General features: G+C 54.8%; 1 protein-coding gene across 1 annotated transcript; it reads left to right on the top strand.

Moving 5' to 3' along the window:
• Positions 1-1,860: 1,860 nt before the first annotated feature.
• Positions 1,861-6,185, top strand: GNAT1 (guanine nucleotide binding protein (G protein), alpha transducing activity polypeptide 1). The gene is made up of 8 exons (XM_006892881.1): positions 1,861-2,093; positions 4,249-4,291; positions 4,378-4,519; positions 4,632-4,789; positions 4,876-5,004; positions 5,284-5,413; positions 5,709-5,862; positions 5,993-6,185. Exons 1-8 carry the CDS (start codon positions 1,988-1,990, stop codon positions 6,181-6,183), a joined length of 1,053 nt encoding a protein of 350 aa, XP_006892943.1. The 5' UTR covers positions 1,861-1,987; the 3' UTR covers positions 6,184-6,185.
• The last annotated feature ends 3,524 nt before the right edge of the window (positions 6,186-9,709 follow it).

Here is a 9,709-nt window from a genome sequence, read left to right as displayed (position 1 = left end):
CACAAGGACCCAGCATGAGCAAATACTGATGGAAAATGCTGACGTGAAGAAGGGACTTTCGTGCCAAGTTTATAACCCTAGAGCCGTGCACAGGCAGGGCTGAGGAAACCCACAGATCCTGCAGGGGTTTAGGGTCACAGCTGGCACCTGAGGAGCCATCAGCAGAAGCTGGCCTGATTGGCCACCACTGGAAGCAGATCCAGTATGCAGAGAGTAGGTCTGGGTTTGTTACCCAATTCCTGCACCCTGGGTGGTCTCAGGCGCTACAGAAACTCCCCACCCTACCAGCCCATTCAATGTGGAGGTGATGAGTCTGAATGAAAGTTGAAGGCTACAAATGGCGCTTATACAAGCATACCCCAGAGAGATCCCCCTGCACTGCATGGTCCATGAATAGAGCCAATTACCCATTTTCTCCATGATCCCTTACAGCCAACCTTCAGCCTGCCATGCCTGGGGCCCTAGCGCCCCCTTGTGGTGTCTTGGGTTAGCTAGGGAAAGGTTGTGCGGTTTGGAGGACAAGGTCAGCCAAAGGACCACTCGCCTTTGGATAGGGCCTCGAGAGCGTAGTTTGGGTCTTATGATGGAAGCAGTGGTCCCAGAGCCTGAATTCTCAATATTATGTGCTCAGCCCAATCACTCCCGCACAGCAGCTCACCCCAGCCCACTGAACACGTGTCTGTGGGTCAGACTCTGGGTGAAGTAGGGTAGGTCTGAGACGTACTGCCCCAGACGGTTCTATGGTGCACGATGAAGCAGCGTGGGCAAGCCCCTCTCCTCTAAACCCCAAGGAATGGCAGACCTGCTATAGGACTCAGTTTCCTCCTGTGACAATGGGACTGCAGAACAGTGGAAGAGCTGGCCACTTAGAAAAGACAGTGTGTATAAAAGCATGCCGGCACACACCCACCCAGGTGTGCAAATGTGCATGTATGCAGGAATATACTTGCACAGGCACACTCATCCACAGTCACAGCGTATGCACACACTTCACACGTGCACACATGTACAAGCATGTGCATAAAATACATATGTGAACCTGTACTAACGTGTGAAAAGTATGCAGACAAGCACCTGTGCCTATGGAGAGAATCACACAATTGCACACAGACCGACACACATCTACATATAAACAAGCATACATACATACACACATTAATGACAAGCACAGAAATCACACACCCAAAATCCTGTAAGTCATCGCCTTGCTTGATGTGGGTGAGGGACAGACATACACGGGCACGTGTGTCCACTGTCCTCCCGCCATGAAGCATCAGTGGGCCTGCTAGCGTGAGAATTTGCCTTTGGCATGGAGATGATGCAATGTCAGCCTTCTCACTCATACGCTCCTGCAGTATATGGAAGCCTGGTCCAAAGCCACTCAGCCAAGCTCAAATGTCTTCTGTTGTGTGACCCTCTGGCCTTCCTTCCACTTCCTTATCAGAAAAATGGAGCTGAGATGGGTACTTGTCCCCCAGGCTCGTGTGAACTTAAAGCGCCTCAAGCTCTGGGCTGAGCTCTGTGCTGGGCAGACTGCATGTGCTCCATGCTTCTGTCTCTTCACCAGCCTGATGCCAGCCCCCATCTCGGGGGTCCAGGGCCTCTTCTCCCCTCAGACCTGCATATGTCTCCCAACTCTGGGGTGGGGGCAGAGCACAGAGGCCTCTGCCAGAGGCGGAGGCGGAGCACTGAGGGTGGTGCAGAGTCAGCAGTTGAGGGATTGGGGCCACAGAAGCCCGATTAGAAGGGTTGGGGGCCTGAGCTGGATTCACCTGTCCTTGTCTCTGATTGGCTCTTAGGCACCCCCCACCCCCAAATCCCACTAAGAAGCCCCCGCCAGGGCCTGTGTAGAGAGCCAACTGGTTGCCAGTCCTGGGCCTGAAGGGCATCTGGGGAGGCCAGAGGCTGGCCAGACCCTGGCTCTGGGGATCCCCTCCATCCAGAAGAGTCACCTGCCCACCCTGTCCCTTCCCCTCCTCCTGGGACCATGGGGGCTGGGGCCAGTGCAGAGGAGAAGCACTCCAGAGAGCTGGAAAAGAAGCTGAAAGAAGATGCTGAGAAGGATGCTCGAACCGTAAAACTGCTGCTTCTGGGTAGGGTCTGGGCCCCGGTGGGTCAGGGCACCAGGTGTGGGAGCTGACAGGGGCCCTTCTGTGAAGCTGGGATTCCTTGGGATTGAGTGACTCTATGCAGGTCAGGGCATAGAGAGGGCCTGACCCTCAATGCCTCTTGGGAGGGCCAGACCTCAGGCAATGCTGTCACCCTGGCTGTGTTCGCTGAGTTCCCTCAGGCTCCAGCTTTTGGCCTGTTAGTCATGGGCTCAGAAACTGTGGGAGTCATAAACCAGGCCTGGGGGACAACACTGACCCACAGGCAGTGGCTCTCAGGTGCCAGAGTTTTTTGGCGGCCAAGCTTCAAAGGGAGTGCTGGTGGCCTAGTGGTAAGGACCTGTGCTGCAATCCCCAACGCTCGCGGTATGAATTCGCCAACTGCCCTGCAGGAGGATGGGCAAACTCTTGCCGGGAGATTAACTGCCTCTAAAAACTGCTGGAGAGTCAGCAGTGGGTCGGTATGACTCAACAACAACAACAAGCTTCAATGGAGGGGAAAGATCCAAGTCCAGAGGAGACTAGACAAGCCATGCCTATGGTTGAACGGGTCGGGGAAAAAAGTGATGCCAATCCACTATTCAGGGCTGCCTCTCAGCCACTGTCTGAGGGAAATAAGATGTTTTAAGAAGTGCCACACCAATTCTTTCTGCCTCTTCAGGATTCAGACTGCCAGGAGGACGCAGGTAGATAGATCCCTGGGCACTTCACAGTAGTAAAAGAGGCTAAGCCGGGAATATCATTAATTGTGTCCAGAGCTCTCACACGGCTAAGCTTGGAAGGACTCAGTCAGCTTTGCCCTCCTCCTCACCCAAAGGCGCTAATTCCCTCTGAGTCTTCTGGAGATGCCCTAGCTCTCGCTCCAGATGAAAACCAAAAGCTGATCCGGCTCAAGGAGTGTCAGTGGGGCAGTATTAAGCGCTGGACTGCCAACTGAAAAGTAGGTAGTTTGAAGCCATCAAGTTCTTCCAGGGGAAAAGTGACGGCGAACGTAAAGAGTACAGCCTTGGGAGGCCTGTGAAGCAGTTCTACCTCCTCCTATATGGTCGCTATTAATTGGAACTGATGCTGAATTGGAAATGACTTACAATTATACGGTCACAATGAGTTGATACTGACAATGGATGATCCTCCCCATCCTTCCAACCCAGTTCAACTCAAATGATTCCGGGAAGGCAGTACCAGAATTGTCCACAAGGTGGCGGTCCAGGATTTTTTTTTTTTGGCCCTAGAGCCTGAAGCCCGTGGGATATTGAGCAACTGCGTATATTTAAGCACGCCACTGCTAATATAAAGGTTGGAGGTTCAAACCTAACTTGCGGTTCTGAAAAAGAAAGACCCGACGATCAGCTCCTGTAAATATTAAAATAAAATCAAAACTATTTTTATTCTGTTGATTATGGCTCATACAAGGCTAGAAGAAATTTAGCCCATAGGATTCTAGGCTTGCACATCTTAGGGAAGCGGACAGAGTGCCATATCTTTCTCCCTTGGAGCATGTAGGATGATTAGCAGTTACCGCTTAACCTACTAACCAACAAGGTTCCTCCAGAAAAAATTACAACTTAGAAAATTCATGGGGACCTTCTACTCTGTCACACGGGGTCGCTATGAGTCGAAATCCACTTGATGGCACCTAATATATAACAAGATCAGGAGTCGCTGGGGGTGCAAACGATTAACGGAAAAGTTGGAGGTAAGAGCCAATCCGGAAACAGCTGGGAGGAAAAGATCTGGTAGATCTACTTCTGACAATTCAGCTACTTGGAAACTGCATAGAACACAAATCTATGCTGACACATAAAATCATCATGAAACAGCCAACAGCAACTAGTACTTGTAATCCAGGGTCTTGGGATGTAGGTGAGGCTCAGAGGAATTATTAAGGTTGCTGATTGTTCCAGTCACTTTTTTTTTTTTTTAAATTTTACACATGTTCTTCCTCCAGGGCAAATAGGCTCTACTTTGGATGAAGTTGAGGCAGGTGTAAATGGGGCTTGAACTGGTGCCAGGTTTCTTCTGCTGAAGGTCTTTTCACTAGCTCTCAGCCCACCCACCACCCCAGCTAGTTGTCGTTTCTCAAGCTCACTGCAGGGATGAGAAGGGTGGGGTGGCCAGAGTGACGAGGCTCTCTTTCCAGGTGCTGGTGAGTCCGGAAAGAGCACCATTGTCAAGCAGATGAAGTGAGTACCCAGGCTCATCCCCAGGCTTCTCAGGGTGGGTGAAAGCCCAGCCCACGAGGGTGTTGACTAGCTCGCTCCTTCTGCAGAATTATTCACCAGGACGGGTACTCGTTGGAAGAGTGCCTGGAGTTCATTGCCATTATCTATGGCAACACGCTGCAGTCCATCCTGGCCATAGTGCGCGCCATGACCACACTCAACATCCAGTATGGAGACTCTGCGCGCCAGGTGTGCAGGGGAGGCAGGCTGGCTGCATATAGTCTCTGGGGACCTAAGATGCCGGGCAGGGCAGAACCTCAGGCCACGGTGATCAACACTGCCACCCCACTCCTATTTGCAGGATGATGCTCGAAAGCTGATGCACATGGCGGACACCATCGAAGAGGGCACGATGCCCAAGGAGATGTCGGACATTATCCAGCGGCTGTGGAAGGACTCCGGCATCCAGGCCTGCTTTGACCGCGCCTCTGAGTACCAGCTCAACGACTCCGCGGGATAGTGAGCGCACGGGCCGGGCGTGGGCACGCGGGCGGGGGACCCTGCCAGGCCCCCACCACCCCACCCACACTGGGGATCTCCCGCAGCTATCTCTCAGACTTGGAGCGCCTGGTAACCCCAGGCTATGTGCCCACTGAGCAAGACGTGCTGCGCTCTCGAGTCAAGACCACCGGCATCATAGAGACGCAGTTCTCCTTCAAGGATCTCAACTTCCGGTACGACCCCGGGGAGGGTGGGGCCCCTAGCTCCTGCCTCCAGTCTCCAGGATCTGCGCCCCCCCGGGGCCTCTCCACGTCCCGTAGGTCCCAGTCCCAGCAGAGGCCTTGCGTCTCTCAATCGGCCACCCACCTTGCCCCGCAGAAAAACTCTGTCCCTTCAAGTGCCGTCCCATCTGACATCTGAGAGCTCCTCCGCCGCCTTGGGGAGGGGAGGGCACGCCCAGGGGCGCGTGCAGAGGGCTAGGGGCGCGGGTTCAGGCCCCCACGGCCCCGCAGGATGTTCGACGTAGGCGGGCAGCGCTCAGAACGTAAGAAGTGGATCCACTGTTTCGAGGGCGTGACCTGCATCATCTTCATCGCAGCGCTAAGCGCCTACGACATGGTGCTGGTGGAGGACGACGAAGTGGTGCGTGTTAAGGGGGGCTCGGAGTAAGGGGAGGGGAGGGCAAGGCGAGGCTGCAGCTGGAAAGTACTGGAAGAGAGGAGGCGTGTGAAAGAGGAAGTGTCTCTCAGCGTGGTCGTAGAGGGGGGAAAGGAGGACCACAGGAGGGGTCAGACCCACGCTGGATCTGTCCAGGTGGAAGAGGCTGAGCGATTGATTAGCTGGGTAGGAGGCTCCTCGTGTGTCCACCGGCCGGGAGAGGAGGGCTTGCTCGGGGACCCCGTCGGGTCCCTATAGCCTCTGCGTCCCCCACCCCCAGAACCGCATGCACGAGAGCCTGCACCTGTTCAACAGCATCTGCAACCACCGCTACTTCGCCACCACGTCCATCGTGCTCTTTCTCAACAAGAAGGACGTGTTCTCAGAGAAGATCAAGAAGGCTCATCTTAGTATCTGCTTCCCGGACTATGACGGTGAGGCGCCCGCCCGGCCGCCAGGGGTCGCCGCAGCGCTCCTCGCGCAGTGAGGTTTTTGGGTTTTTGGGGGACCCTCGAGTTGAGGATGCCCCTCGCCCCTCACCCCCCACCCCCGTCTCCTCGCCAGGGCCCAACACGTACGAGGACGCGGGCAACTACATCAAGGTGCAGTTCCTCGAGCTCAACATGCGGCGCGATGTGAAGGAGATCTACTCGCACATGACCTGCGCTACCGATACACAGAACGTCAAGTTCGTCTTCGACGCTGTCACCGACATCATCATTAAGGAGAACCTCAAAGACTGCGGGCTCTTCTGAGGTAGGGTGCTCACGGCCAAGAAAGGGGGCGCTCCCCTGTCCCACCCTTTCCTCTGCAGACTCCCATCGGTCACGCCCACTGCGGCAACCCCGCCCTCGCTCTGCTCTCCAGCCCAACTCCACCAGCTGACACCTCCACACCAGGTCCCAGACCTCCGGCTCTGCCCCACTTCTACATTTCCTCCCGGATCTCAAAAAGTTCTACTCATTTCATTTTTTATTTGACCCTTGTCCCCCACGGACCGCCACAGTGCCCCTCAACGCAATCTGATTGTCTAGGGGCTCAGTATACTATCTCGGTTCCCTTCTCTCTTCCCAGGTGCCTGGACTCATGTTCTTCCTTGGCCCCGCACTCATAGACCCAGCTCCCAGGACCCCATCATCACCCCAGGATTTTTGATCTCAGTTTCTGTGGCCCCACCATACACAGACCCAAAGCCCTGATTCCTAACAGCCTTGAGGCACAGTCCCTTTCCTGCTGTCCCCAGGTCATCCAGAGCCCAATGCCCCCCAACCCAGCCCCACCCTTCATCGTCTGGCTGCTCTGGCCTTCAGAACCCACAGCAACCAGCCCCAGCTAGGAATGGGCAAGTCTGGGGTCAGTAGAGCTCACAGTGACTCAGCAGGACCCGTTGACCAATGTCCTACAGCTCTCTGGACCCAGGGGCCCCACAACTCACCTGGGAGGGATCTGGGCTCAAGAAATAGCCCTCCCTCCCAGAGTTTCATGAATGGCAGGGGACAGGCAGGATCTCTTCCAGGCAGGCCACTGCTCCCCATCAGCCCCCTCGTGCCCTGCCACCTCCATGTGACAAGCCTGACACCTGTCCACCCAGCAGCCATTGGCTGTTCCTCTCAGCAACTTCAGGGGCCCAAAGTCCAAGCCAGTGCTGGCATGTGCAGCCCTCATGTAGATGAATTAGTGCATAAAGGACAGGCATGCGAGCCCCTGGAGCCAGTGAAAACTCACTGGACCTCGTCCCAAGCTCACAGTAACCCCAGCCCCTTCCTCCACAGCCTCTGCCCCTGCCATCCTTGGACATCAGATCCATGCCTGCTTAACCCACCCACACATCGTACTCTGGCCTAGCTGGCCAAACGGAAGTTTTGTTGGGGAGGGTATTGTTGATGCCATCCGTGGCCAATGGACAAGCAGTCCTGAGGGGTGGCTGGGGCAGAGTCCAGCTCTCATCGATCAGACCCAGACCCAGGTGTCAGGACAGGATCGAGGCCCAGGCTGTGCCCAGAGTGGCCTGCCTCAGATGGTGTCATGAGCAGATGTCTCAGATGGTGGCCAGCTTGTCCTTGCCTGTGACTTCTCCCACCCTCTCCACTCAGGGCCCATTCTCTGGCAGGGAATACTGAGGCCCAGGCCTGAACCATCAAAGACTGAAGGGCCATGTCTTCCACGTCCCTGCTCCTTCCTTCTTCATCAAACACAAAATCCTTGCTGGTGCCCTTGGACTTGAGCTGTAGTCGCAGACAAGGAGCTTCTATCTGGCAAGGCCAGGGCACGATTCGCACTCCCTTCAGCTAGATGCACAGACTCAGCAATAAAGCTTTTTGCATCAGGGCCTAGTTGTCCTTCCTGGGGGCACTGGGGAGGGCAGTTAACTATCACTAGTCGTGTGCCTAGTGGTGGGCTGGACGTGAAATGGGAAGATGACCACTGTCAGGGAGAAGCAGCTGGCTTGAGTTGGTAGGGGCCATGGGACCAACTTAGGCTTATTAAAGGTGGTTTCTGGAGGGAGAGGAGTCACAGAGAGATGTTCACAGGAACGATCTTGGATCCAGGAGGAGCAGAGGCTCATTCAGCAGGCACAGAGGGTGTATAAGTAATACCCTGGGTTATGGGACTGTGGGCTACACGAATTGAATGGAGCAACAGAGAAATAAATGAGACTGATAGCCAGGTAGCAAAAGCGAGGTGGGAGGTCTGGGCTTTGTTCAGAAGATGATGGAGAATCTTAGAGACTTTAGAAGTGGAGAAAAGACTACAGGACTGGGATTCAGGTGAAAGTCATGGTGACCAAGATCTGCAAGTCATAAAGCCCAGTGGCAGGAGTCTTCATCTGTGCTGTTGCCCGAGTATATGCAACAAGCCCTCCAAGCCAGAACTGAAGAAGAAGAATCCATTTTAGGGGAAGATTTTCAAATGTTGGACAAGCTGAGTTTGTGGGACCTGGGGGCGATGTCCAAGAAGCAGATAGATGCTTAGGATTGAACAGAAGGTAGAGTATAGGTGGCAGCCTGGGAAAGTAAGAGAGCCCAGAGCCTAGTAGTATGTGAGGAACACTGGATGGGTTAAGGGGTGTTAGGGAGTCCAGGCTGGGTCTAGGCAACCATACTGGTGCTATTTAGAAGGATGAGGCTTGGATCTATGGGTCTATGAAATCTAGGTCTGGCTCAGCTGGGACTGTCTCTTTTAAGGACTCCACCTGAGCAGTCTACTAGAGCAGGAGAAATGACAGGATTCAGTGGAGAGAGGCAGGCAGAGGGCAGGAAGCCTTGAGAGACTAGAGGAGGTGGGAGACAGGAGGCTGGGAAAGTCGAGGTAAGTCAGTAGGGTCTTCTGTAGAGTCACCCTGTCTTAGAAGAAAGGTAATAATTTCCCCAGCTTTCCTGGGCCAAAGGCAGAGAGAAGGCTGAACACCCTGCAGAGGCTGGACCAGCCTTTAGGAATCCTCTCCTACATATAGTTCTAACCCCAACATCTGAGGTTCAGGACCTGGCTAGGGAAGCTGCCTGACCTCGAGTTGCCCCATAGCCATCGAATGGTGGTGGGGTGTCTTCCGGCCTGAAGTCTCCTCAACCCCACCCATCACACCAGTGTAATTATATCCTAAGGAGCAGGATCAATGAGTATCTAATGCCTGATTCATAGCCCAGGGCAGAGGATCAGAGGGGGTTGGCCAGAGCAGGCACAGCAGCCACACCCCAGGTTCAAAGCTGGGGTTACTCATTGTGGGCACCTCCGTCCATCACCATCCCTGCCTGACCTGCAACCTCAAGGTGCCCTCGAGGGCCCCCACGGCCTGCAGCTCTGGCTCTGGCGGGACTAACCTGGCCCAGCCACCAACCAGAGATTAGACAAGCCTGGTGGACTATTAATGCTGCTGACGTCAGGACCTGGCCGGGTGGCCACTGGTGGCTCAGGCCCTCCCCATGGGCAATGGCACAGCCCACATGACTTGAGCTCATTAAGCCGCTTCAGTGGGCAGAGAAGCTGGGGGCCAGATCTCAGGAGGGAGCAAGCAGGCAGGCCAGGGCGGTGGAGACAGGGGAAGACCAAAGGGTCACCAGCTTTGAGGGCCCAGGCTAGGGGAAGGGCTAGGCAGAGGGTCACCCTGAGTGCCCTCCACACTCCCACAATTCTAGAGTGTGTCAGTAGAACCCTAAGGAGGTGCGTCCCAGGAAGCAGGTTGAATAGATTATAGTTAGGAGCAGGCCTGGGTTTGCATATCCTGGTGTGTGTGAGAGAGAGAATGTGTGTGTGTGTGTGTGTGTGTGTGTGTGTGTGTGTGTG

This window comes from Elephantulus edwardii, unplaced genomic scaffold (genome assembly GCF_000299155.1).
Source record: "Elephantulus edwardii isolate Elephantulus edwardi_28Jun2011 unplaced genomic scaffold, EleEdw1.0 scaffold00121, whole genome shotgun sequence".
NCBI classification, from domain to species: Eukaryota; Metazoa; Chordata; class Mammalia; order Macroscelidea; family Macroscelididae; genus Elephantulus; species Elephantulus edwardii.
The sequence above is the reverse complement of the archived record's forward strand: the minus strand, read 5'-3'. Positions and strand labels throughout refer to the sequence as shown.